This window comes from Haemorhous mexicanus, chromosome 15 (genome assembly GCF_027477595.1).
Source record: "Haemorhous mexicanus isolate bHaeMex1 chromosome 15, bHaeMex1.pri, whole genome shotgun sequence".
NCBI classification, from domain to species: domain Eukaryota; kingdom Metazoa; phylum Chordata; class Aves; order Passeriformes; family Fringillidae; genus Haemorhous; species Haemorhous mexicanus.
The window spans coordinates 15050059-15077776 of NC_082355.1; the positions used below are offsets into that span (position 1 = coordinate 15050059).

The following is a 27718-nucleotide window of genomic DNA, read 5'->3' on the forward strand; positions in this document are numbered from 1 at the left end:
TTGATATCAGATGGCATTAATGAAATAGAGCTTTATTTTATAGCATTTCCAGGCTGCACTTCTGATCAGGCATGATTGATCAAATGAAAACCAGCCCAGAACAGATCTATCTGAAAGCTTTGAAGAAGAAAGCTGAGTTGTCTTACTCACCATTTTGGAAGGAAAGAGAGCCTCCCTTCATTTTTATTTATTTCTTGGCTTAATTTACTTACAATTCTATTGGAAAGAAGAACAAAAATAGTTTTAAAAAAAAACCCCTTGAAAGCCATCACTTGTCAAAGCAGAAAATATTTTTTTTCACCATTATCCCTCAGTATTTGCTAAATTTAATCTGGTAATTCTTGATTATTATTTACTATGTGATAAAAACACTGAATTTATCATCTTATTGCTAAGTTCTGCTGCAGCATACCCAACTACAAGCTAGACTGTTTTTTCCTTGGTAAAACCCCATGTTGTTGGATTGTGTTTAAAAAATAAACATTAAACCCAGCAAGCCTTAGGATCTTTGGGTGTTGTAGATATCACACTGCTTCAAATAATGGCCATGGCATTTGTGTGATTTTGCATGGAAAAAAGCAAATAATGCTTCAGGAAAACAGAGCTCATGGCTGTAAAACCAGGGATTAAATATTCCCTAAAACTCTTCTCTATTCTTTTTGTGTTCCTTCCTCTGCAGCCAAGCAATTCCTCCAGCAAAGAAGGGGAAAGGCTGATCTAATTCCATGCTTTAATACATTTTCAGGGCATGGCAGAAATATTAATGGAATATCAAAATGCTATAATTTTATGCCTGGAGAGATCTTTCCAAGTGGAGGACAGTCAGTACTGAGATTCACAGGGTTAATTCTACTGAGAGACCAGAATTCTGCTCTGCTACTAATGAAGTTTCCCTCTATGATTATTTTGTTTCAAAGAAAGCTTGCAATGACCCATGATCTGATTCTGAATTGTCATTGTTTCTTATTGAGGAACATCCAGCTTCAGTGTTGTTTCCTTTTGCTGCAGGGGACAAGGAAGTTGCTGGGTGAATAATAAATTCCATGTGAGACATCAGGAGATGTCCTGGGGTGAGCAGTGCCCTGCACACATCAGTGCTTTGGTCAAAAAGTGAGTTATGGAATTTGACTGTAGCTTTTTCCCTGCTGTTGAATAGGCAGAGGATCTTTCAGAATGTCTTGGGGTTTTTCAGCTAAAGAAGTAAAATTAAGTTCTCTGGTTTTGGAGCTAATAATTCTTAGAGTTCAGACTTCCCTGGGTGTGAATGAGACCTGAGTGTCCAGAAGCTTTCTGGCCTAAACCTGGGCTGGCTGCTATAAGCATTTACACCAACTGGTTTTTGAGGAAAAACTGAGAGGAAGAAGTTGATCTTGCTGCCAAAAAAATCATCATATCATGCTTAAAATACAGTGTCTAACCTTTACTTCTAGTTTATTTGAAATGCTTCAAACTGATGGTTCAGAGTGTTCATTAGAAGAAAGGAAATTCTAGGAAGGTCAGGCTTTACAAGCAATGTTCTCAGGGAAGACTGGTGCACTGAGCAGCTGAGCCTGTCACCCTGTGAGGAAGGAAGTACCAAAACCACACTGCTCTCTGAGCTGTGGGAGTGGATGATGGGAGAGGATAAGGCAACAGCACTTGCAGAAAATGTTACTCAGACCTCTCATTCTCTTTCTACCTCCTCCACCACTTGCTAAACTTAAAACTGGCAGGAAGTTGAAATTTTTTAAAAAAACCCACACAACCAGCCCCCAGAGCAGGACTCCAAAACTGGCTTTAGTTCACTCAGCTGCAGATACTGTTCACATCAGTAGAATCCACTCTACATGTATTGGGACAAAGGGGTTAAGATGGGTAAGAGAGGTGGCATACAAATTCCTCTGGGGCCAGGAGGATGCACAGCTGCACATGAGCACTGTCAAAAGCACAGCTGCTGATCCAAGTCTTTGGCTTGGCCTTTGAGAAGACTCAGCTGGGCAGATGTGATGCTGTGTTATTGACAGACTGAACAGACTGAACACCAGTTCTGTTCTAAACCTTGCCACAACCTTTAGACCCCAGAGCATGTGTGCACATGCACTGACATCTTTTACCTTTTTAACAGAGAAAGTGCAGATTTCTCAATTTTTATGTTGGCACTTTTACTCTTCTGAAAGTAGAATGGCTTTCAGACTGTGCCACGTTTGCAGGCTCTGGCTGTGTCACACTGAGCTGGCAGATGCCAGGAATGCAACCATGAGCTTTCTGCTGCTGGAAATTTCTGCCAGTGCTATGAGATACACTTCGGAGTGCTGTGGGATAGGCCTTAAGATTTTTCCACAAATCTGGAAATTCCAGATCTCGGGTTTGCCATGAACCTGCCACTGGAATAGCCAGAGGGATCAACAGCATCTTGAAAATTTGGAATCCTTTCTTCTCAAAATAGTTAACAATAGGAGTGACAGACTAATACCAGTGTTTATATCATGGTTCAGTTGTCAACCAACCACCAGTGTTGTTTTTAATGAAATCTTTGTTTTTTCTGTTTATGAATTCTGACCACAGTAAGTAAGGCACATTCTGTTGAACGTGCTTTAAAATATTTTGCAAGACTCAAATTTGTTCTCCACAAGTACAAAACTTCATGACCTTCTCTGACTGGCAGTAGTGCTAAGGAACAACAGGAAAACTCTGGTTTTCTCTTAAGCTGTAAATTGGCCTCTTGCTTCATTAGATTTATAATCAAAATGGTCAGTGTCTGCTCTGTGTAAAATCCACCAAATCCCTTCCCAGTCTCACCAGTGTTTCTCTTTCAGGACTGTTGTTTGTGAGGATTCAGGTGTGTATCTAAACATAGTGGTCTTAACATTAACTTTTTAAGCAAAATTTTCCAGAAAGAGTTCAGCCCTTTCAGTGGAGAGTGCTAAAGATTTTAAGAAGTATTTTCATTTTCAAAATAGTGCTTAAATTTGTGGGTTTTTTGGTTTTTATAAAGAAGCCAGAAGTTTTCTGAATACGTGCACCTGTAACAGGGCTAGTGGAGATGAATTTTCAAAATAATAATTCATTAGTAATAACAGAAGGTTGTGGAGTTTTACAATTAGATTCAGGAAATGACCTGTCATACCTTGTAATGACAACTGTGACCTACTTTTGATTCTTGAAAAGTCACAGAATCATCCCCAAATAATGACACAGTTCTATTCAAACCCTGAGCACCTTTAGCAAGCCCACACACCCAGCTCAGGAGCCCTGTACAGATGCAGTCAGGGCTTTGCAAATCTTGTGTGATTCCAGGTGTTGGCTCCACTTAGGTCAGAATATTCCTGCTAAATTTACTGAGGAACAATCTCTCTTGTTAATTTATCTTCTATTTATTTGGTCACTGGCCAAGGCTGTAACGCCTGCTGTTTCCTATTAAGTTTTTGCAGGGTATGCTCAGGTTTTAGCTCTGCTATTAAGTATCAGGCAGTGTAACTATAATATGCTAAAGCCTCTTTCAGCTTGCAGAAGAACTCTTGCTACAAGCAGTTGAGGTTTGCATTATGATACAAAAGAAAAGTGTCAATGTGTTCTAGCAGAAGTCACCAGCCAGCACTTTGTGTTTCATTGAGGGTGTGGAGGTTCTGAAGTAAAGAAATTAATTTTTTAAAAAATGGCAGATTCTTCTGCCCATTAATTCTCTCCTGGAGGGTTGTTTAGGGGTTAAGTGGATTTTTGGTTTATTGATGTTGTTGGGTGGCTTTTTTTTGGTGGTTGGTTGATTGCTGTTAGTGAGAACCAGTTCTCTTCCCTAGTAAAGCTCTAAATTCTTGTTTTAAACAGTGCCATTGCATGGAGGACCTTTCTGCATGTATAATCACCATATTCCAGTGAATATTTTGCTTGTTTTTAAGAATGAAAAAGTCTCAGAGATTTCCTTCAGATTTAAATATCTACTTATTTATTCAGCTCCTCAAGCTGTGCACCAAGCTTCACTCTTCTTTTAAAGCTCTTGATTTCAAATTCTGTTGTTGTTGAGAAATCCAAAAGATCTGAGTGAAAAGGCTGTTCAGTTTCTGCTGGGCTGTAACATGTGAGAAACCCAGAAAACCTCTCTAAAAAAGGCTGTTCACTTTTTCTAGGGTGGGAAAATCCAACTTTGAGGTATCAATGGGTTTAATGAGAAGGTAGAAGCACCTCCACATGGTTAGATCTCATTTTGATGATTCACCTATGGCATCAATATCTCTGGTATGTCTGAGTTTATTAGACCATCCACTGGCTTCTTTTCTCTCATGAATTTGAAAGGAAATCACCAGAAGTTTTAAATATTAAAAGCTCAGACAACGAGAACAAGAGGCAATTCTGCCAAAGGACTGCTAAGGTGGGACAAATTATCAGAGAATCACAAGTTCTACAGTATGGTTAGATGAGTCTGTCACAGACAATCTGGTCTATCATCAACACTGTTAAATGTTTCTTTTAATTGAAAGTGAGTTCAGAAATTCTGAGACATCAGAGCATCTTCTTCAAATAACATCTGGACCTCCTTACTAACATACTGTACACCACCAACCCCTATTATCAGGATATTTATTGTGTGAAATCATAGATGGGATTTTAAGAAAGATATCACAGCCAAGGCTTTCAAATTCAATCCTTCATATCTGATCTGAACAAGGGTGTCCTGCTGGGTTCAGCTCTTCCCACCAGCTCACCCATGAGCACAAAATTTTTCAGTATTCTTGTCTTCCCCAAAACACCTTCCACAAGCTCTGATGCAACTGAAAAGGCAAAGCAATTTGTATCTTGTGTAGCAAAATCAAGATATCCATGAAGGGAGGGAGTCTGGAACTGGGCAATGAGCAAGAAAGCCACAGCCATGCTGGATCAGCTCAAATTCTTTTTTTTCTCCCTACTTTGTTTGAAGAGCTCCATGTGAGTGCCAAGGTTAGAAACTTCTAACCTCCAACTCAAATAGGTAGCAGAGAACTCATGGCAATATAAAATCCTTCATTTTTCACCATGAAATATTAGAAGAAGCAAATTTCTCCTACTCAGTATTGACTTAATGGGATTATTTTTCTTCATTAAGAAACTTCTGTGAAATGATGGAAGCTACTGAGATGAATTGGAAACTTTTTCAAGGCCTAAATGCACAGAGGCTGAGAAAAGCCATTGAACATTGAATCACATGGTCCAGACTGATTTCTCCTGAACACCCACCTAAAGCAAAGCATGTGAAAACAATTTCAATTCCTCAGCTGTTGTGGACATAACTGACTTTTTTTTTTCCTTTAAGTCAACAGTTAAGCAGTGAACAGTTAAGTCATACTTCAAAGGTAATATTGCATGAAAGTTTAACCTTTGTGGAGCTGCTGTCAGTCAAAGAATTTATGCACAAGTTCTTTTCAACATCCCCCAGATAATCTTCCTGTATTGTATCATTTTGCTTGAGCAGTCATGACAGCACTCATTTTATTTTGGAATATTCTTCTTTTTCTCTCAGTACACTCCAATAAACAAGTCTCTAACCAATAACACACAAATCATTTGCCTGATATTTCCTATGACCCTTCAGTGCAAAACAGCTTAAATAATTTTTAACATTCAAATAGTTTGACTTTACTTACGGCACTCTGAGCTTTGGGAATTTCTGAATATCATTTTCAGACATGTTCTGGAAAGGAAACACAGGGGATATGTGACAAAATTGTCCATGGAGCACCCTGTGACTGATCCAAGTAAGTCATACACATATATTCAAAATGTGGCAGGAATTCATGTGGCATTTATGTGACTTCAGAAGCCAGGTATATTGAACTCCTTCCTGTGTGCACAGTGGAATAAGGCAAGATTGTGCATGATTGCAAAATTTCAGGGGAAAACTGTAGATTTTAAAACACAGAACCTTTGGCTGGAGTGTTGTTCTAAGAACCTTATGTGTAACAGAGTACATGAAGAATCCCATGTTCTAGGGGACACAGAGCTAGGAAATCCTTGGACTTAAAAGCAGCCTTGGCAGCCTAAAAAATCCTTCCAGAAGCAGGGATGGGGGGAGGATGTTTGTTCCCCCTCAGCCATAACACAGCCCCTGGACAGAGGTTCCCCTGACTGAGATCAGTGCTCTCTGGAAACCTTTGTTTGTCTGGAAACCTTTCCTGATGCTGCTGCAGAGTCATCCCTTCTCTTCCTCCAGCATGTGCAAGTCCACACTTGGGACAGATTCAGGCATTATGAAGAGTTTGGATTTTGTTGATTTAGTGTTTTGTTTAGTTAATCACAAGCTTCATGAATTCTCTTTGGAACAGGGATGATAGTCTGGTTCTTTTTGTCCTTTTTACTGATAACAATAGGTTTCTAATTAGACATTGGTTCACAAAGCTGTCAGTGTCAAAGGACAGAACAAATCCTAGCTGTGTTTTTCCACACTATTTTGCCTCTGGGAGGAGTGAAACACGGGCTAAATGTGCTGCTTTTATGGAAATGTACTGCAGTACTTCCTGAAGAATCATATTTTTTCTAAAGGCTTTTTAAGCTTCTCTCTGGAGTTCTATTCTGGTGATAAACCTGACAAATATTAGAGGTATAACCTCTTTTACAAGGGCCACATTTCTGTTTTAAATAACAGAGAATTTTATTAGAATAAGTTACATGGAACCCCTTTGGCTTTATTTCCACTGCATCTCAATAGGGCTTTTCTTGGGGTAGCCAGTGGACACAGAAAGGTGACTCTGAAATTAGGATGTTATTCTGATTAATTTTAGAGCAACATTTTTACACCAGGTTGATCATGTAGGTGTGACAACAGCTACAAACCCAGCAGACACTCAGCCTGAGCAGCTGCTTCTGTGCAAATGCAATTTGGCAGTTTCCAGTCACTCACTCAAAATGCAAAAAGATGTTTCTTAGGAAAACCATTCATAGAGAGAAACAATTTTTTTCCAGATTTCTTTGAACTCTGGAATATTTTACTGGACATCTTCCTCTGTGGTTCTGTCTAACAAGTGAACCTTTGCCTTTTTTTTTTTTTTTTTTCCATTATACAATTGCCAAGTAATTCAAAAGATTCTGAGTGGAGGTGAGCAGCTGCTTGGCTTGCTCAGTAGAAAACATCCTTCAAATCTGCTGGGATGCCTCTGAAGAGCTGCTGCTCTCTGAGCTAATTACAGAAACACTCTGGAAATAATAGAAAATCACAAAAATCCCTTAGACATCACACAGTTATTGCACTTTCTATTTGCACCTCACAAACTCCCAGAATGTCATTGTGCTTCCAGAGGCAGAAGTCCCACTCCAGCCACAGATGCTCAGTGTTTGAGGATCTCTGAGGAGGATCTCCTGGGGGTGGGAGGATAAATCCCATGGCACATCTGAATAATGCTGACTGCACCCTCCAGCAGCAGGGAGGGGTCAAATCCTGTTCCTGCAACAGGGGCTTGAAAAATTTTGTGTTTTGTTTCAATGAAATGTGAAAAAAAATTAATATTAGGACAAGTAAATTAAAAATACAAAACTTTAGAAGAGATATGCAGAGATCTCCCCACTATGACTAATTAAATAGAGGAAAAAAAATTACTTCATCTGGGGAAATAGAATGGCTAATACTTGAAAATTAAAGTAAAAAGCAGTAATACTAAAAGCTCCTATACATCTTCATGGATGTGTATTTAAGACCAGCTGCTATGTCAGTAGAAGGTATCAGCTTTTTTTCTAAAATTAAGCCAAGCCTGGGACAATGTTGATTTAAAGCCACTGGGACTTTGCTTGCTAGTTTTGATGCTCTTAAATTTTATTGCTTTTGTGTGTTGCTACAGAAGAAATCTAATTTTATCTATAGAGGAATGAAGGAGTAATTCCGATGAAAAAGGCCAGTCATTCTTTGTTTTTAGCATGAGAGGATAAGAAATAAATGTGAGTTTTCTGTAGTTAATATTTGAAAACAAGAACTTTCTAAATTCAAGAATTCAAGACAAGATTATTGGTTTAGAACTTCCCTGTCAGTTTAAAAAATACTAAAAACTATTCATATTGAACAACATGCTTAGGCTCCCAGCATTCCATATTTAAAGCAAGTTGTCTGGCTGATTTTAGCAAAAGCATTTACCTCCCATATTTATACCTCAGTAACCACCTGGAAGGTGCCTCTCCATCTGCCAGTGCAAAATAAGGAGGAGTCAGAAACATCTCTTGGCTGGAACTTTACAGGAAGGAATTTTACAGCTGCACTTACCAAAAACCTTTGTCCATTTATGCTGTGCTTCCTCACAACCTTCTCACAGTCCTTGTACTTTAGCTGCCAGGGAGAAGAAGATGATTATTGCACCCTTAACTAAAAGAATTAGTTAAGACACTTAAACATATGTGTGGCTTTGAGTAGATGCTTTCAAGGTACCTTTCTGTATGCTATGGCCTGCCTAAATGGCTTGTTTTGTCCCACAAATATGGATTTTTATGACAGACATCCTTCAGTGAACTTAAAGGTTTTCATCCATTTAGGGACACGTTGTTCTTCACATTTACAAACCACTTCAGAGATGCCTGGCCCAAAGAAATATCTGAAAAAATGGATTATTGTGGTACTGACTGGGATGAGCACTGCAGAAGTAGAGCCAAAACCCTGTTACCCAGGAATACTGAAACTGACTGATCCCAGTCACAGAATTCATTATTGTGATCAAAAAGTTTTCACTTCTGGGTGGAAATCTCGCTTGTTAATCCTGGAAATTATCCACAATATTTGTAAAGCTTTCCCACAGTATTATGATTTCCAGTAGCATCAGGAGAAGGATATGATATTTAGAAGCTGCTCATGTACAGGCTGACCACAAAGCAAAATATAACTTTTAAACATTTCCAACAGTTGTCCTAAGTTTGGTTTTGGGTTTTTTGGTTTTGTTTGTTTTTTGGTTTTGTTTTTTTTTTGGCGGGGGGGGGGAGTTGGGGGGGGGGGGTTGTGTTTTTTGTTTGATTGGTTTGGGGGGGTTTTTTTGGGTTTTTTTTTTTGTTGGTTTTTTTTTAATTTAAGCAGTAATAACATAATGTAAGAACCCAATTTATATTTTTGATCTGTTTCAAGTTGGTCAGGTCCATATCAGAAGGAGCCCAAAGAACAGGCAGCCAAATTGACTTTTGGAGGCTTTGAGACAAAAGAATGGCTTTTATTCTGTCTGAAACTTCAGTCAGTGAAAGTTCTGCAGACAACCCACCCTGTGCTGCTGGGTTAGCTCCCCTACAGCAGAGAGGCTCTTACAGGGAGCTTTAAGTCCTTTGCAGTCCTATCCCATTTTTCATTTTTAGGTGTAACATTGTAACTTGGTGTACAGACCCTGGGAATGACCCAACAGCTGACAGGATATTTTTAGGAGCCAACTTCAGTTATTCATATGAAGAAACAGACCTAACTCTGGTAAATATTTTAGGATAGAGATTAAAACTTCTGTGCAGACTGAGGACATAAACCTTTAAATAATTTCTTTCCTACAGTGAATGCTATTGTGATTTTACCAGCACAAGTCTGTATGCAGAGGGAAGCAACACACCCCTGTGATTGAGACCTAATCTCAGTCTTGAAGTAGTTGATAAAAAATGCTGTTTAGTTATTAAAAATAAACGTTGGACTATACCTAATATGAACATCTTTGCTTTTTCTAAACAAAAAAAAATCATAAATTATTTGAAAATTTGGTTCATTCATTCTCTGAGTTTATCTCAGATATAATATCTCTGAGTTGATCTATATCTCTGAGTATATAATAATCTCTGTGTTTATCTGGGAATAAGATCTGGTCACTTGTGACAGGTGCCCAGAGCTGGCTGACTTGGGCTGACATTCTTGTCTTACTCAGATTTTTTAGATTACTTAAACAGCTTTTGCCCTGATTTAGCTCCCCAGGAGTGGAATGCCATCATCTCCATTCTGGAGAGTGTCTTGATGACTAGAAGTGAGGCCTAGAGGTAAATGTGCATTCAGTTATGGTAGAACTTACAGTTTTATCACTGTTCAGAATATTATTATCAGATCTTTCAGAAAGCCGTTTTTTTCCTTCCTAATTTCTTGGAAATGATGGTCCAACTTCCCTCTGCACCACTGTTGTGATGTTTTTTGTACTTGTCTGAAGTTACCCGTTGATAATGATCTCATCTGTTCCATCTCCAGTTTTTGGTTTCATTTTCCTGTGCCACTAACTCCCGCACCCTAAAATTAGGGGCTTGTAAGTAGTTGGCAGTTTCACTTCTCTGGAGATTTGGTAGACACAGATTCTATGTTTGATCTGCTCATCTTTATTAAGTAGTTCTGCATTCTACTATCAAACTTGCCTCGACTCCCCAGATGAGACTCTCCCAGAGTTATAGGAAAAAAAATAAACTTCACATTATTTCAAAATTAAGCCTGAGCTGTGCCAAGTTTTACAAGTCTAGCCATGGATGTGATTAACAAAGACATTCAGAGGCTCATTTGTTACACCCAGAAATTTGGAAAAAAATATCACTTCTGAAAATCATTGAAGATGAAACAGAAAATTTGTAATCTTCACACCTTAGTGCCTTCCACAGCTGTTAACGGGTGTTACACCAACAAGCATTGTAGTAACCTGTTTATTTTCTCTAACTAAGCCACAAGTTGCTCTTATACCCAATTTAAAAATCCCTTTCAAGATTCATTTTCACTGCCCAGTTGAGCTCAGCTCCTCATTTGACAGCGGTTTTGCTTTTAGTCCTGCAGCCAGCTTTGCCTATTATAAAATACCTAAATTCAGCCCTACCAATGTTCCAGCAGTTTGCTCCTCCATCAGATGAAGACAAAACACAGCCAAACTCACCATCCTGAAATATTCTGCTAAGTCATCTGGGTCCCAGGTGAGCACGTCGGAGCGGTAGGGGACGTTCCGCAGGTCCATGGTTGGTTTTCTCCCCAAAGCTCTCAGGAGTGTTCACAGCCCTGCTGCCAATGACACAGCCATGGATTCCCTCTCTGTGGCCACCTCCAAGGAATTCCTTGCCCAACCTCCAGCTGCTTCTGTCAAGGGACTGTTCTGGTTAATTGAAATTGTGCTGTGAGTTCGTTCCAGAGAGACACTGCTTCCTCTGGCACAAAATGGTCTCTTCTCTGAGAGGTTTCAGCTAGTCAGCCTCACCACTTCCTTTCTCTGAGTATAAATAAGTAAACAAGGAAGCACAGCAGAGGCTTGAAAATGCTCTGCCTGTTACATAGAAGTAAATGCCTCTGGATCCTAATTGCCTTTAATTGCATACATAAATACTTGTGTATTTACTCACACTATACATGCATTAAAATATTATCTGCATAGGTGTGGGTTACTCTTCTGGTAAGCCCCCCCCCCAGAGAAGAAAACATTCACCTAAGAAAAACTGTTTTAATTTACCTCAGTACCTGAAATATCCTTCTTTGCACAATTAATGTTATTGTCAGAGCTGAACATAATGAGGAACTAATGAATAAATGATGGAATTGCAGTCAGCATCCCTTCAAATAAAGAATCACTCAGTGAAACTAAAAATTGTACAAGTTCAGATGAAAAATTTTTCTGTTGCCATTGTATCAATAGTTCATTTTCTGGCTGCTTCTTATGAGGATTTTTGTATCTGAAAATGAATCCACAAAAGCATATTATTATTATTGTTATTATTATTATTATTATTATTATTATTATTATTATTATTATTGTTATTATTATTATTATTATTATTATTATTATTATTACCACCACAGGGACATGATAGACTTCCATGTGTCCTGCACAACCAATTCAGGCACCCTCCTATCAGTAGGTCCCTTTGCTGAGATTACATTAATTCCAAGTGTGTCTGTTTTTGAAACATCCAGCATGTCCATTCTCCTTTTTCTTGTTGTGGAGCCTCCTCCCAAAGCTGTGCTGCTGTGAATCTTTGGCCTCCCTCCTCTGTTAGACTGCACAAAAGGTGGCAATTCCTGAGCTTCCAGGACTGGTAAGAATGGGAGCACAGTTCTGAAGCACTGGGAAGGAAATTTCCTCTTCTTTTTATGGAGAAATTAAATGCATCCCTCTTGTCCCCAGTCACTGAGAGCCTCCTAACCTCATGTCTGCAATCTGCAGGTGTGCTGCACACCAGTGCATGTATTTGAGATCAAACCTACAAGTCTTCACAGTAAGAGCTTTCCTTTTGAAATTCAGAGTTTGATTTAGAGTAGCTTACTTTTTTTTCTGGAGAAATCCTGGTAAATGATGGTAGCACAGTATTTAAAACTCTCTGAAATTAAACTGTTCTAAGCAGAGCAGCATTTACCAAATACATGCTACAGCTGTGCTTTCTGGCTTCTTACTTGAAATTACCTGTGTTAATCATCTGAGGCATGTCCTGACAATATCACAGAAATATTATCACCTCTAGGTCTGGGGATGAAATAGGACTGAAGGAACTGGTGCCAAAGAATCCCCAAAGGAAAAGTTGCTTTGTTGGTGCATTGTCAGCAGTGGTAAAGGGGAGGTTACAAAACTACACCTCAGACATCCCACCACAGCCCTGGATTTCACAGGGAAACAAGCAGGGAGACAGGAAGAAGCCTGTGCTAAATTTCTAATTGCTTCTTCTAAGATATGTTTCATTACCTTCTAATCTATTGGTTGATTTCTATCCCAAATCCAGTGTAGCAGATCTAATTGCAATTCTGTTACTCCTTATTTGTACTAATATGAAACTAATTAGTCTGGTCAAAATTTATGCTGGTGGTGTTCTAGGAGAATTCCAGCATTGTTTATTCTGATGCTGAGAAAGAAGGAAATCAGTTACCTCTGAATCTCCCAGGCTCAGGGCAGCTAACACAGAAATTCTAACACTTCTATCTATTATTATTTGCTTGCATCCTGTTTGTGGCACTGAGTAGATCATAGCTATGTGCAGATTTCATGCATTTCTTGCAAAACCCAGCTGTACCCAAACTCAAGCTCTGCCTTTCTCTACAACTTCTTTTGTAACATCATAAACACATCAGATGTGGTGCCCCAGTAAGGCTTGCTGAGGAAACACCACTTTGTATTTTCTATATTTGAATTTTCAGATATACTCCAGCAGTTGGCAATCTCATGAGATGGATTTTAAGCTCTTGGATTTTCAAAAAGTAAGGAACACTGACTTTACTGCTTTTATCAGGTGCATATCTTTTTACTGAGACTTTTTTCCCTCTTTTTAAAGAACTAGGTGTTTCATAGGTATTTTATAGCCTGCAGTGACACAACCTTCACACAAAAAAAGTGTCTCCCCAGTAACAGCTGCCAATGGTAAATTCTTTCTGATGCAGTGATGGTGTGGTGATTGATTTTTGAAAATGTGAGACTCAAACCATTTTAGGCAACTGAGTGGGGAAATTCACACTGCCAACATTCTGCTGCCTTCAAAGAGCAGCAGCATTTTCCATTTTCTCTCACCTCTCTCTGGTGGTCTTCTGTCCCTGTTTTAGTGGAGTCAAGGGCTTTGAACTACTTTGAGAAGGGTTTTTTTTTCTAGAGTAACTCAGGTTAGGTGTCCATTTCCTTAGAGCCAAACAAAAAAAAGTTCAAACCTTGGAAGAATTTCATCTTCATGTTCATCTCACTCCCAAAGCAAAGTGAATCTTCATGAAGTGGTTTTCTTTTGTCCTGCCCAAATTTATTTTTAAAAGACTGGGGTAGATTCTTCCTTTACCCTGGAACTGTTTACCCCAGCCAGCCTACAGCTGCCCTTTGAACATGACATGCCCAATGCCAGGCTGAAATACCTACCTGCAACTGTGAGAGACTGCAATGTCAGCATTCATTTGGTGCTTTGTTGAGGCCAGACCAAAGGGAAGGAGAGGTTTAGGATGTGTGATGGACAAACCTCTGATCACCAGAACAGCCCTGAGGCCGAGGGGGTTCTGATATTTTCTGAAATTTCAGATATTTTCATCACCCACTTCAGGAGGATGAGCACAACAAACTGACCTTTGCTTAGCTCTGGGTTCAGAGCCAGGTAAGGGAGGTGAGGGAAGCAGACCCTGGGAGGTGGGATAATGCTTTTCACCACCTCAGTGTCCTCCCTTACACACCTGGCTCAGGTGTAAGTTAAACTCACCCTGGGGAAAGTATTGGGATATTCACATTCACACCTAGGCCAATTTGAAAAAGCTATTTGCAGGAATGGAACTTTGAGGTTTCCTCCCAATTCAGCCCCACACTGGTGACTGCCAGGGCAAGAGATGGACCCTGAATATGAGACTTTTAATGGGAACAGCAGCTGAGGTAAATGCTAACCAACCTACCTGCCTGCAAGGTATGGCTTGAATAAAACTCTGTCTGAGACACTGGCTTCAAATCCAAGTTCACATAAAGCAAACAAAAAACAAGTGTTCTCTAAAGGAACTAAATCCTCAGCAAGGATTTTCCTGGATGGAAAAAAAAAATGTTACTTGAAGAAGCATCTTTTCCCTTGCCAGTGAATTGTGTTCCTCTGAGCAGGTGTCAAGATGGAGTTTAGGCAATTCCAAAAGGCTGGAAATCCTAAAATCCAGCCACTGTAGAGTGCAGCTGGACACTATTCAGAAACCAATGAGAATCAAATATCTACTAAAGCCCTGTAAAAAATAAGACAAGTACTTAGAGATATTCTAGCAAGAGCAGTTTCCTCAGGAACAGGTTTTATTCCACTCTGAGTCATAAGTGACATAATATGTCTGGTTTGTCCAGAAATGTTGCAAAGAAATGCAGAGAACACTGAGGAGACCTCAACAGAGCTGTCTACTCAGGAAAGACTGAAAAAAAAAAATGCTTGCTAAGCCTGAGAAAGGGAAGTTGGAGATGAGGGAAGGAAAAAAAGGAGATTTTAAAAACTTTGTGACAACTAGCAGTCCGTTTTCCTCATGAGCTGTGAAGAGCTCTGCTAACCAGAAAAGCTGCTGCAAGCTTGAGAAGGAGGAATTGGGGACTGAAGAACTCTCCTCCAGCTGCTCAGTGCAGCTCAGTTCACAGGGTCAGCCGTCCTGTGACACAGAAGGGGCCAAAAGGACACCTGGAAATGTTCTGGTTAGGACATGACCCTTCTGAGCTAACAGTGCCTTCAGGTACAGAGCTCTCCCAGTGAGCACACTGGTTTGTACCTGAGCTCACCAGTTTGACAGAGACATTGGAGCTTAAAGTAAAGATGAAGCAGGGTGAAAACACCCTTTTGTTCCCATGATGTTTTATGAAAAATCCCTTTGCCAGGATTTCTTCTCCTGGGAAGATGAGAAGCCTCAGCTTCTCCATGTTTTGCTCCTCTGGAATGTGATTTGGAGAACTGATTACCCAGCATGTGAATTGTTTTTAATTAATGGCCAATCACAGCCAGCTGTGTCAGACTCTCTGAGTCTGTCACAGGAATTATTCTTCATTCTTGTGTAGCCCTCTGATGTCTCCTTTCTCTTTCTTTAGTATAGTTTTAGTGTATCATTTCTATTATTATTATATAATATCATAAAATAATAAATCAGCCTTCTGAGAACTTGGAGTCAATTCTCATCTCTCACCTCATCCTGGGGACCCACAACACCACAGCACCCTTTAGTCTGGGCTGACTGCTCAAACCCTCTCCAGCTGTGCTGTCCAAAGCAGATTCCCTGCAGCCCGGGGGGAGCTGCCAACACCTTGGCTCTGAAAGGCTCCAGTTGCCCCCGAGGCTTTTTTCCACCAGCCTGGCTCCTTTTTGCCAGAACAGCTCCTGCTCTGGCTCCCACCTGATCCCTGCCCCTCCTGTCCCCACTGCAGGACTGGGCTGTGCTAGGGAACCTCCCAGCTCCACTGGAAACCAGTCTGTGGCAGCTGCTGTCCCTGGGTGGAGGTGAATTCCCTAAGGAACTCTCATCCAGTGTTTCTATAACAGCCTTTCCATTTGCTTTGCCTCCTTTTGGGTTTTGGTAGGGTTTTTTGTTGGGTTTGGTTTGGGGTTTTTTGGGGTTTTTTTGGTACAGGTTTATTTTAAAAACTCAAAATTGTTCTCTTTCAGCAATGATGCCAGAACAAAAGTTATGATTTTTGTTTCATTTAAGTTTTTTTAACAGCAGCATTTCAAGTATATCCAACTATTCTGACAGCTAAAGATATGATGATTATTTTAACTCAACCCATTTTGCTATTTTAATCAAATGCACTATTGACACCCATAAGCAGCTTATTGGTTCTTACATTGTTTCTGAGTGATCTTTTATTCAGTCAGGCCGTTGTTTTCTTAACAAAGCTACTTTGTAGCTTCAATTCTATAGAAACTTGCAGAATTTATACTGTAAACTGGTTGCCAACATGGGATTTTGGTCATTGTTGCAGTTGCAATGTTCCTGTCCATACACAAACTCAGAACTGGATTCTGATCCTAACAGATTTCCAATTCTCTAAATATTTCAATAGCTTGCTGACCAGTAAGAAAATCACTTGTGATTTTGCAATGCTGTGAAAAATAAAAAATTTCTACAGCTTTTCCACTAACATATGCTCATTTCAGATCTTCTCAGGAAAAGATTTTGTCAATCCTGAAAGTTTTCAAGAGTGAATTTCACAGACCAGAAAATACACAGGTGACTCGGAGAAAAAAAGCTGCTGCTAGTCAACATCATCTTGGGTATAGTTTTGGTTTTAATGTTAGTTTTGTTTTCAATCTTTATGTTCCTCTCTATGACTGGCTTAGAGTTTCCAAGGAGCTGAATTGTTGAACACCCCATGCTGTTCAACTTTTCGTTGTTATGTTCAAAATAAAATGAATAAGAGGTATTTTTTTTTTATAAAGAAGTATTTTGCATATATTTTAAACTGTAAACATGTATTGTACTATAAGTGGATGCAAGACAATTATTTTTATCCCCTGGCTCATGATGAAGGAGGGCCAGCACAGGCCAAAAGTCTTTGTCCATTGGAGCAGTCCTGATCTGCCAGGGCTCTTCTCTGAGATGTGGATAAAAGTGGCAGCAGTAGGATCTCACCTCGATCACATAACACACCTTCCCACTCACATATTGAATACCTGCAACTGCTGTTTTCCAGACAAATGGCAGAGGGTTAAAATGGATAAAAATATATATTTATGTTTTTCTCTTTCATCTCCATCCAACGAATAAAAATTTGAGATTGTGTAGGAGAGAAGATTCAGTCTCATTTTGCCCTCTAGTGGCAACACCTCGCCTTGCTGAGATGCATCCCGGAAAAGCGGGCTGACGTTAGCTAGAGGTGGGAATGAGTTACTAATTCTTTGGAAAAATCAGTCTTTTTTCTACTCCAAATACTAAGAAGCTAGTTACATTTTATAGAAGCACTGCACAAATAGCCACATTGCTAAAGTGAGTTTCCATTTGCAGGTACTTGGGTGAGCAGAGCCTATTTCAGCAGCCCACTGTGTTTCATCATTTTTATGAAGCTGGATCATTAGGAATTTTTTTCCTTGTGGGTATGATTCATTACCTTCCCTTTCTTCTTGATCTTGGGTTCTTACCAAGACAGTGGTATAGCCAAGCTGTTTATCTTTAGAAATATAAAGGACAGCTCAAGGCAGGCTGGCTGGATGAGCTACTTCTTCCTTCTTAAGGAGAAAAACCAAAAACTTTTAAACTTTTTAAAAATCATTACAATTTTGTATTCAATTTATATTTCTTTGATGTGATTTTTTGTGCATGTCTGTATTTCAAGGTTTATAGTAATTTTTTTTTTTTCTTTTCCCACAGTTTTGTGAGTTATTGGATCTGCAAGACCCTATGGTGCTGCTTTGGGGCCTTATGGAGTAAGTATGGGCTGGCAAGTGACAATGCTGTGGAGGGTTGGAATTGTTCTTTGGGGTCTGGAACAGTGGGGCTGCATCCCTGTGCCAGAAACGTGGAGCTAGCACAGCAGGAGTAACCAGAGTTCTGCTTAATAGATCCACTGGGGAGCATTAGAGGTGAAATGATACTGGATGAGTTGTGTTTGTAAATAAAAATATGTAGGGTCTGTCTTAGAACCGTTTAGAAGCAGTGGAAAGCAGAGATGTGGCCGCTGTGGTTGTTATCTATAGTAATGCAACAGCATAAAAGCATAGGAATTACAGGTAAGAAAATGTGTGAGAAAGAAAGTGGAGGGAAGGATAAGAGTGGGAAGAGCTCATCACCTGTGGATCCAATAATTCGACTTGATTGAAGAGACTTGATTGTTGCAATTTGGATTTCTGGTGGTCTGAGGCATGGTCACAATCTTGATCCATCAGGGGTGGGGGAAAATCCAAGGAACACCAGGGTCAGTGGGGAAATGCACATTTAGGTTTAGATGGAACACGCGGGTACCTCCCCTGGGGAGGGGAATTTCACATTGTCTGAAGGGTCTTTGGTGGTTTATGACCCCTTTTAAGTCATGACCCTGTCTCTCACTTCAGCGAAGTTAAGCCAGTTATGCCCCATGGGAAAGGATGAACGCCTTCAGCCCCGAGTGGGTGAATGTCCCTCACCTTTCTTTGCGGGCAGGGGAGGACAATGGCATGAAAACAAGCACCACCGTCTGTCTGGCCTTCTCCCTAACCTGCCTCAAAGCCCAGAGCCTCCCGTGGTGGGTGTGCACCCCCGCTGGCTCATGCAGATCAGGTTTCACCACCACGGCCCCAGAAGGTCTGGTCCTCACCCCGGAGCCGCACAGCAGAGCACGGGGTGCCTCCACGAACGGAGCCAGGAACAAGAACAGCTCAGACTCTCACACTGGTGCACTTCCTAACGCGGTGGAGATTTAGGCTGATGCACTCTCCTGGGCATCAGACGTTGTTTGAAGGATTTCTTTCAGTAGATGTTTCTGACCACCCTGTTAGGAAAATTAATCCACAAACACCAGAGGTTTATGTCCAAAAAGGAGACAGAGGAGTCCTTTCTGGCTTTATTCCAATAAAGGGTGAGGCCGTGGGGCATTCCCCTGGGATCTCTCGAACTTTTGGAGGACACAGCCTCCTTTTTATCTTAATTTCCCGGCCGCGTTTCCCTTCTCTCTTTCCCCATTGGCTGAGGTACTTGAGAGGTACAGACTCTCCCGAAGATTTCCCTCTAATGTATAACCCTCCCTTTTAATTTTTAATTCTTACTGAATTTAGGGGCTTTTCTTCCTCATTGTTTCTTTCATCTTTCAACATCTAATTTCGTTTATCAGCAAACCTAATGTTTATTTGTAAAAGCAAATCTCTTTTTCCATTTATCAATCAGTGAAATCCTTCCCATTGTTTCTTTTATCTCCCAGTGCTAGTTTTATCTACCAGGAGACCCACAGCTTGTTTGGAAAGACAAATCCTCTATTCCTCTCACCCCCAAAATTTGCCTTTGCGAGTAAGTATTGGAAAAAGCAGCACGAAGCCTTCCAGCTCTGCAAGTACGAATAGGTTCAAACCCAGCATATGTTTTCAGGACAGGTTTATCTGAGGTTTAATTACTCTGATTATTGGACTAGGTGGTCTTGAAGGATTCTTCCAACCCTGACGCTTCTGTTACGAGAGTTTGGTGCTGCTGCTGTACTTCTTACAGCAACCCCTTGCCTACAGGTGAACAACTACAAAGAAAGGCAAAGCGCAGCAAGGCACAGCAAGGCCAGACCCCCGCGGGTGCTGCCGGGGGTCCATCCGGGGTGGGGCGGTGCGGTGCGGGGGGCGGTGCTGGCTCCCTTCCTCCCCCGGCCCGGACGGCAGGAACGGCCAGAACGGCGGGAAAGGCAGGGCCAGGAGCGGCGGGATGGACGGGAAGGTGAGCGCTGTCGGGGCTGCGGGGAGCGCCGCTGCGGCCACGGCTCAGCTCGGGCGCCCTTCCCGCGGGGATCCGAGCCCCGGCCCCGCCTGGGAGCGCAGGCAGGGCTGGTCCCGGTCCCGGTCCCGTCTGGGAGCGCAGGCAGGGCTGGTCCCGGTCCCGGTCCCGTCTGGGAGCGCATGCAGGGCTGGTCCCGGTCCCGGTCCCGGTCCCGTCTGGGAGCACAGCAGGGCTGGTCCCGGTCGCGGTCCCGGCCCCAGCGCGGAGCTGCGGCGCCCCGGGGTCAGCCGGGGCCGGGGGTGCGCGGGAGCCCCGTTAGCACCGGCGCTGTGCGAGCAGAGCCGGACCTGCCTCTCCACGCAGCCCGGGCACCCCTGGGGCCGGTTCCCCGAGCGCAGACCCGCCGTGGGGCCGGGCCACGAGGCTCCGAGGAGGGAATGCGGCTGGGGTTCATCCCGCTCTGAGCACGTGTTTCCCCAGGAGGGATTCCCCATGCTCGTCCGAAGTTGGTTTTTAGTCTTCGTAAAAAATGAAACCCCTTGGAGGTGGAGAGGTGCCACCGCCTTGTGGCATTCACTATTAGCTGGTGATCTTTTATCACTGTTCATCACTATTTATCACTATTTGCTGGTGATCTTTTGTCTCCATCCTTTCCCGTTGAGGTGTCTGATAAAGGCCATTGGCCTGTTCCTAATGCTGATAAGGAAGGTCGAAACGGATCTTTCAATTAGTATAAATCACTTGTTACTGAATTTATTTTGTTTGCTAGGACTCCAGCATCCGCGGTACTTATTGTTCCCAGTTCTGTCCCCAGGACAGCTCCTGCCCCGATGGTTTTGGAGGGATCGGGATCCGGCCATGCCACCCCGCCCACCACCGTGCACAGAACTAGACAGAAATGGCAGGTTTAATTGCAGAGCTATTAACCTGCATTGATAATTCCACTGCTTTGAGGACCATGAAGGATTAAATAGCATTTGTTTTGACTGGTGTATTTGACGGGATAGCATTCAATTTTAGGAATTTTTGGAGATAAGATTTCCCCGGAGCCTGGGAGGTAGTGGAATGCATTGTGAGGTTTAAATTCGTTTTTGTTGTGCCAGTATGCATTACCAACTTACTGCTGTGGATACATTATATCTCCACCAAAACTTGCCTTTCATATTTTGTGTCAGTATTGGAAGCTGAGTAAATAAATTTCCCCCTTTTTGGTAGAAAGTCGTGCTTCACATATTACGGTTATATTTCCCTCTGCCAAATTCATGTTATTAGGCTGAGCTCCTAAATTCGTACAATTAGCAAAAGCTAATTGTACAAATTTGGGAGAATAATTAGCATTGCTAATTATTCATTAGCAATGGTCATCGAAATGCATTCAGGCTCAAGCACGGTTACAGCCATTAGCACAGTGATCATTACAGATTAATGCTTCCATCCGGTGGGTCAGGTTTGGTGATTTATGTGCTCAGTCTGGTTCATTCTGGTGCTGATTCCTTCTGCGAGGAGAATAAGCATTCCTCCAATGGATAACTTGATTTTCAGTGGAGTCATGCTGGCATCATTTCCAGTATCATTTTCTGAAAATGTGAAATAATGCAAGTCTCGGCAGGGTTTGCCCGGGCAGGTTATTATCCATTAAAAACAGGGAAAAGCCACGGTGCACTAATTCTGTTTTGCACTTTTTTGAGACACTGCCATCCAGAGATTCCCAAGTGAGTGTGCCCCGAGGTTTAGTTAGTCACAGACATTGTTCTGTGCTACTTTTACCACACGTTTTCCTGATTGTAAAGCTGTCAGATTCCCCTTGAATGGAAGGTGGAGCACCTCATTCAGGGTTTGCATAAAATGCACAGGCAGGCCACAGCGATTATTTACCCTGAGTATCTCCCTCGGCCTTGTGTGGCTTCGGGCTCTTTTTCAATAGGCCATTAGCCCATTCTGTGCTTCCATTTGGCTGGGTAATATGGGCTATGGAAAACCCATTGAATTCTGCCTTTTTGGCCCATTGTACCTACATAGATGGAAATGTGAGCTCGTTTCACTGCTCAGAATAGAGATAAAAGTCCCTTTTTCAATTCAGAACATCTCTGTTCTGCCTCCTGAAATGCAGTCGAGCTAAGCAGTGAAGATGTTAGCGTTCAGGAACACACAATCACAGAATGGTTCCATGCAGGTGCTTTTATTGAAGAGCTCTGGGTGTCAGGGGTACACACCCAAATCTGACTCTGACATGGGTTCGGGATGAACACGTTTTTATACCCTTATCGTTATTTAACTACATATTAATTATTAAACTTATATTGTTCTATTGTATTACACTGATTGCATCCAAGCATGGATTTTGTCATTTCCATCAAACCCCCCAAACATCGTTTCTCATGATTCTTGTTACGATTAAACAGTAATTATATCCAATTACCAAACAATCATATCATTTATCATAGTCATTAAATGCTTATACAGGTGCAGCCTAACATTTTCCACTATCCTTCCTTTCTAACTCCCCTGAATATTCCTTGATTTTAGAAACATTTTATCCCTGTACTATCAAAGGTACCGTTGGTCAGGGCCAGTTTGAAGTAAGTTACATTTATGTGCCATGCTCAGAAAAACTCTATCCTGCTGTGACAGGATCACGGGGTGTACTGCTCCTGTTGGAAATCATACAGCTTTTACATTTTCTTGCTAACTTTATTCAGGGGTTTCTACAATTGCCATTTTTGGAATTGTTGAAAATAATGCTTGATTATATAATTCTTTCCACCTCTGTTTTTTTGATGGATAACCTGTAAATCCTACTTCTTGGGAATGGTCAATTAGTCTGACATGTAGAAAACTGGGGATCACCATGAAAATTACTCCATCCCACATCTCACCCATATTGCTGAGTTGTGGGATGGAGTGAATTTCGTGGTGATACCAGAAATGAATGCAATTAGTGTTGCACAGGTGGGGATTTCCCCGTGTTCTAAAATTTCAGTAGTGCTCCTGGACAATTGTTCATTAAAGGCTGTGTCTTTTCTAATTTCATCTAATTTTGTAACGAGGTCAAGGATTTGGCCAATCTTCAGGAGATGCAGTTAATTTTGTAATCTGCACCATGTCAGGAGCACTTGGACCCCATGTAAGCATTAGCTAAACTTTTTCCTCCAACTTTTGTTTTCCTTTCTGTCCTCCTGTAACTGTCTCTGCAGCTGTTCTATTTTCAAGGACAGTAATAATAACTCAGTTGCTTTCTTGCTTTCCAGTTCAGTGGTCAGTTCTTGTTTCTCTTTAATATTATCTCTTCTGTAGTGGCAGGCAACCTTCCACTAGCCCAGATGCCCCAAGCCCCATCCAACCTGGCCTTGAACACTTCCAGAGATGGGGCAGCCACAGCTTCTCTGGGCACCCTGTGCCAGTGCCTCACCACCTTCACAGGGATGATTTTCTTCCCAGTATTCAATGTAAGCCACTGTCTTTCCCTTTAAAGCTGTCATGATGTAATGGGTCACATTGGCTCTGTACTCCAGCTCCCTCTTGCAGCACCAGGCAGCTGCTGCCTGTGTTTTGGCTTTCCAAGCCCTTGCAGGGCTGTAGAAAACTGTTGTTGACTTTGGGATCTAACAGACTTGGTGGACTTTGTGTCATATGGAGCAGGCTTGGACAGTCCTTGGGATGGGAGTGTTGGGAGGCTCCTCCGGGTCCCTGAGAGCAGAGGGGTTCATTTGCCCCTCCACGTGCTGCCCAGCAGTGGATCTTGCAGCTCCCTCATGGAGTTGGGATGCTCCCAGCTGAGAGGCTGAAAGCTCTTTGCTCACACAATCTCCTCCTTCAGACATGGACCAATGGAATCAACGAGGCCAGTAAGATGGCCCTGCTCGCCTGGGAGAAGGAGATGGGCATTGAGCTGGTGCAAATCAACGGGCAGAGGCGCTACGGGGGGCCCCCCCCAGGTACGTCAGGAGTGGGGCCCTGGGAGGGGACAAACCCTTGTCAAAAGTAGGTTAGAAACTGCTGTAAAATAGTTGATGATTGTTAAGCATGTACTATAGTTTGGTTATTGTAAAAGGGTTTAAAAGGGTAGTTTTAAGAAATACGGTACCGTAATACACCTAAGTAAAGTGCAGCACCCGCAAGTGAAACGAGCCAGCCTGGACACAACTGTAATGGGCCAATCAAGCACCTTAAACCAAACAGAAACCAGTCCAGAGGGACAAAAAGCAGGATAAAAAGGGGCATGTGACCCAGGGACGGTGGGTGGCCTCAGTGGGAAGGAGGGTGCTGCTCCACCTGGACCATCGGGGCCATCGCTGCGGAGCAGCCCCAGCGCCCACGCTGCTCCATCCTCGAGTGAATTCTCCTGCTCAGCCCGCGGGCCCCCATGCTTTAGGCCTTTCTTTTATTATAATAAAGGCTGAAATCACTTCAGCACCAGCAATCTGCTCCTGTTTTTGACAACTGTGGTCCCCATGTCCCCGCAGGCTGGGTGGGCGGCCCGCCGCCAGCCAACACCGAGGTGTACATCGCCAGGCTGCCGCAGGACATCTACGAGAACACGCTGATCCCGCTGTTCGGCAGCGTGGGGAGGCTCTACGAGTTCCGCCTCATGATGACCTTCAGCGGGCTGAACCGCGGCTTCGCCTACGCCAGGTACGCCTCCCGGCAGGACGCCCGCAGCGCCATCGCCGCCTTCCACCGCTTCCAGCTGCGCCAGGGCTGCGCCATCGTCGTCTGCTGGAGCACGCAGAAGCGCGAGCTCCTCGTCAACGGCCTGGGCGCCTCGGTGAGCCAGTGGGAGCTGGAGGCCTTGCTGCAGACGGTCACCGAGGGCATCTGCAGTGTCACCCTGCACGCCAGCCCCTCCCAGAAACAGGCCAAGCTCGCTGTGCTGAAGTACAGGTCGCACGAGGCTGCTGCCCTGGCCAAGAAAGCCCTGATGGAAGGTTAGTGGTGCTGAGGGATGCTGTTTGGGCTGGGCTTCCCACCTCCAGACTTGGCTGCAAGGTGACTTCAGCCTTGAGACACCCCTTGCTCTCTCCCCGTGTCCTGTGGGATGCCAGCAGCCCGTGGTGCAGTTGATTTCCAGCAGTCCTACTGGTGGTGGGGTGAAGGGGCTACTGGAGGCCTCCAGGAAGCTGCCTGCACAGAGCAGGAGCATCACCAGTTCAGGGCACCCAGAACATTAACCAAGTCATTAAACCTTTCCGAGGGGCTGCCCAGCCTCTCAGTGTCCCTTAAACACTCCTGATGGAGCTGCTCAATCCCTCTGAGCCCTGTCCCATGACTGCAATGCCCTGATGGGACACACTTCCCAGACATCCAACCAGGACCTCCAAACTCCTGGTTTGTACCCATTCCTGCCCCAGCTGAGGAGCATTTGGCTTTGATACCTGTTCACCTTGGCCCTAAAATCAAGCTGCCCCTAAAATCATGGAGAGGGATGGGATGGGATGGGATGGGATGGGATGGGATGGGATGGGATGGGATGGGATGGGATGGGATGGGATGGGATGGGATGGGATGGGATGGGATGGGGTGGGGTGGGGTGGGGTGGGGTGGGGTGGTGCTGGAGGGTAAGTGAGCATCTCCTGTCTCCTAGGGAACCTGAGGCTCGGGGAATCAAAGATGAGGGTGGACTGGCTGGACCCCCAACTGAAGCAGAAGCTGCAGCTGTGTGAGGAGGAGCCATTGTCCAGCTGGGTGCAGGGAGGTGAGAGCCCAGCAGTGCCCCTGCCTCTGTCACTGCAGAACGTGCTGGACTGCCTGAACATGCTGTGCTGGAAGCATCACCTGAGGACACCCCTGGTCATGACCAAATGTGTCCAGGTGAACCCCAATGGGTGGCAGCGGTTCTGGTACCAGGTGGCCATCCCAGGGTCCCACGTGCCCATCAGTGGCTTCATGTGGATCTCACCAGACAGGCAGGGCCAGAGCAAGCACGAGAAGGCCAAGGGCGTGGCAGCCCTGCATGTTCTCCGTGTGTTGGGTGAGTCCTTGCTCAGCCAGCTCCCTTCCTTTCCCAAAGTCTTGAAGGGCTCCCTGGGAGGGTGGAGCTGTGGCACTTCTGGGCAGGGTGGGATGGGGCAGGGAGGGACCCAGGCTGGCTGGCAGGGCTGAAACACTGTCAGCTCTGAGCTGAGGATTTCTGATTGGAAGCACAGAATGCAAGAGGAGGGGGTTTGGGGCTGAGGGCAGAGCCTGACCCTTCCCTCTCCACTGCAGGGTGCCAGCTGAAGTAGGAGCTGCTCTGCCACAGCCACGACTGAGCCCGAGCCCTGCTGGGCTCCCAGCCCTCTTCCAGCTTTCCTTGGAGTTGTTTGCATCGGTTTTGAGAGCTGGCTCTGGAGGATAAAGGCTGCTGTCCTGGTCCATGGCAGCCACCCTGTCCCCGGGCAGCCCTTGAGTTGGTTCTAGTTTTGGGTTGTTGGTTTTCCTGTTGCCAAGTTTGGTTCTGTTAAGTTGGTTTGTGTTGGAGGGCAGATCCTGGAGAAGCAGCAGCAGCTCTTGGAGGGGCTGCCAGCACTGGATGCCAGTGTGATGGAGGGAATTCCTCCACTGACATTCCTGGCTCCTGAGGAGCAGCCTCAGGGGAGGACAAGGCCACACACAGGGAGTGTCCCAGGAGTTACAGGTGCTCTGTGGGCTGGTGGAGCTGCTGTGTGGGGAGAGGAGTGCCTGAAACCTGTTTGCATAGTGAGGAAGCAGCTGTGGAGTTGGCAGCTGTCCATGAATGATTCCTCAGGAGTGGCACGTCTAGCCACTGTTGTTCTTTTGGGATTAAAGAGTTCTGGAGAGCACCAGCTGGGTCACGTCCTCTTTTCCTCCTGCATCCTCAGCTCCCTGCCTGTCTAGTGCATCTCAGTACTCTCCCCACACACCAGGAAAGGCAGAGCAAGGGACAGGGTGGTATCTGGAGCCTTCAGAGCCTGGTGGGCCCATTGTGTGAGAAGCAGCATTCCTTACACCTTGATCTTTGTTGTCTTCTACTCACTGTGCTCTTTCTCACCAGCTTTTGATATCCCTCAGGCTCCTCCAAGTGCCTCCTGATGTCCTCCCATGCCTTTTGGTGGTCCTCTGGGATATCTGGGTAGCGACTTGTTGGAGGTTTTCCCCTTTGTTTTTCTCTGTCTTAGGGAATTTCCCCCTGTTTTTGTTGCTAAGGAGCAATAACCATTCCAAAGGAGGCTCCTGCCTTCCTTAGCAGACACCTGTCTTTCAAACCAGGACACCCCTTTGTGCTCTCCAGGGTCTCCAGGTATCTCTCAGTTCACAGATTGCCCACCCCCAGCTCCAGGAATGAACCCCTGGGCCAGCAGCACCTGGGAGCTGCAGCTGGTGCTCCAAGGGCTCCCAGGCAGTGCTGGGAAGCCACTGGGGGATGGGAGCCACTGCCAGGGGTAGAAATGCTGGAACTGCACCAGATCCTCCCAATTCCCCAGCAGGTGCAGGCCATGCCTGACACTGTTCCAGACCCTGCTGCCCACTCTGCCCATCCCAGGGTAGGACCCAGCTCAGGAGGGATCCCTGTCCCTCTCCCACTCCCTGCTCACAGCACTCTCTGACCCACCAAGTCTCTTTAGCAGCACCCAAGTCTCATGCCTCTTCTTTTGGAGATCCCTGGGATCCTCCAAGAGCCTTGGGATGCACTCTTTATGTTCTTTCTTGCACTCCCTGGAAGTCTGTCTGTCCCTCCTGGGGCACACCAGGAATCCTTGCCTCATGAGCATGAACTGTCAGCACAAGGCACTGGGAAGTGAAAGGCACTGAGTTTATTTCCAACAGAGCTAAAGTCTTAATTAATTAACAAAGGGTAATTGACCTGCTGGGACAGCAGGGCAGGAAGGTGATGAACCTGTCTGCCCTGGCCAGGCACCCTGGGACCCCATGTCTCCCCCTTCACCCCTCCTGAGAAATGCCCTGCCTCCTCCCCATCCCAAAATAACCCAAAAGATCCCCAAATTCACCTGCAAACCCCAGCATTACTCCCTCCCAGCACTGCATCCCCCACCAGAGACCCCCAGCCATGTAGCCCCATAGGTCAGAGCACCCCCCTCATCC

At 44.1% G+C, this 27718-nt stretch overlaps 2 protein-coding genes across 2 annotated transcripts in view; one reads left to right on the forward strand and one right to left on the reverse strand.

Annotated features, from left to right (window-relative positions):
• Positions 1–11095, reverse strand: part of LCP2 (lymphocyte cytosolic protein 2) — a 28347-nt gene extending 17252 nt beyond the window's left edge. The window contains exons 1-4 of the mRNA XM_059860042.1: positions 10785–11095; positions 8195–8257; positions 5595–5641; positions 151–216 (exon numbers count right to left, since the gene is read on the reverse strand). Of these exons, the coding sequence (XP_059716025.1) occupies positions 151–216; positions 5595–5641; positions 8195–8257; positions 10785–10862 (254 nt within the window). The 5' untranslated portion in view covers positions 10863–11095. The remainder of the gene's footprint in view (positions 1–150; positions 217–5594; positions 5642–8194; positions 8258–10784) is intronic.
• Positions 11096–19666: 8571 nt separating this feature from the next.
• DND1 (DND microRNA-mediated repression inhibitor 1) lies at positions 19667–25899 on the forward strand. The gene is made up of 5 exons (XM_059860534.1): positions 19667–19678; positions 23496–23613; positions 24142–24603; positions 25260–25646; positions 25883–25899. Exons 1-5 carry the CDS (start codon positions 19667–19669, stop codon positions 25897–25899), a joined length of 996 nt encoding a protein of 331 aa, XP_059716517.1.
• Positions 25900–27718: the final 1819 nt, after the last annotated feature.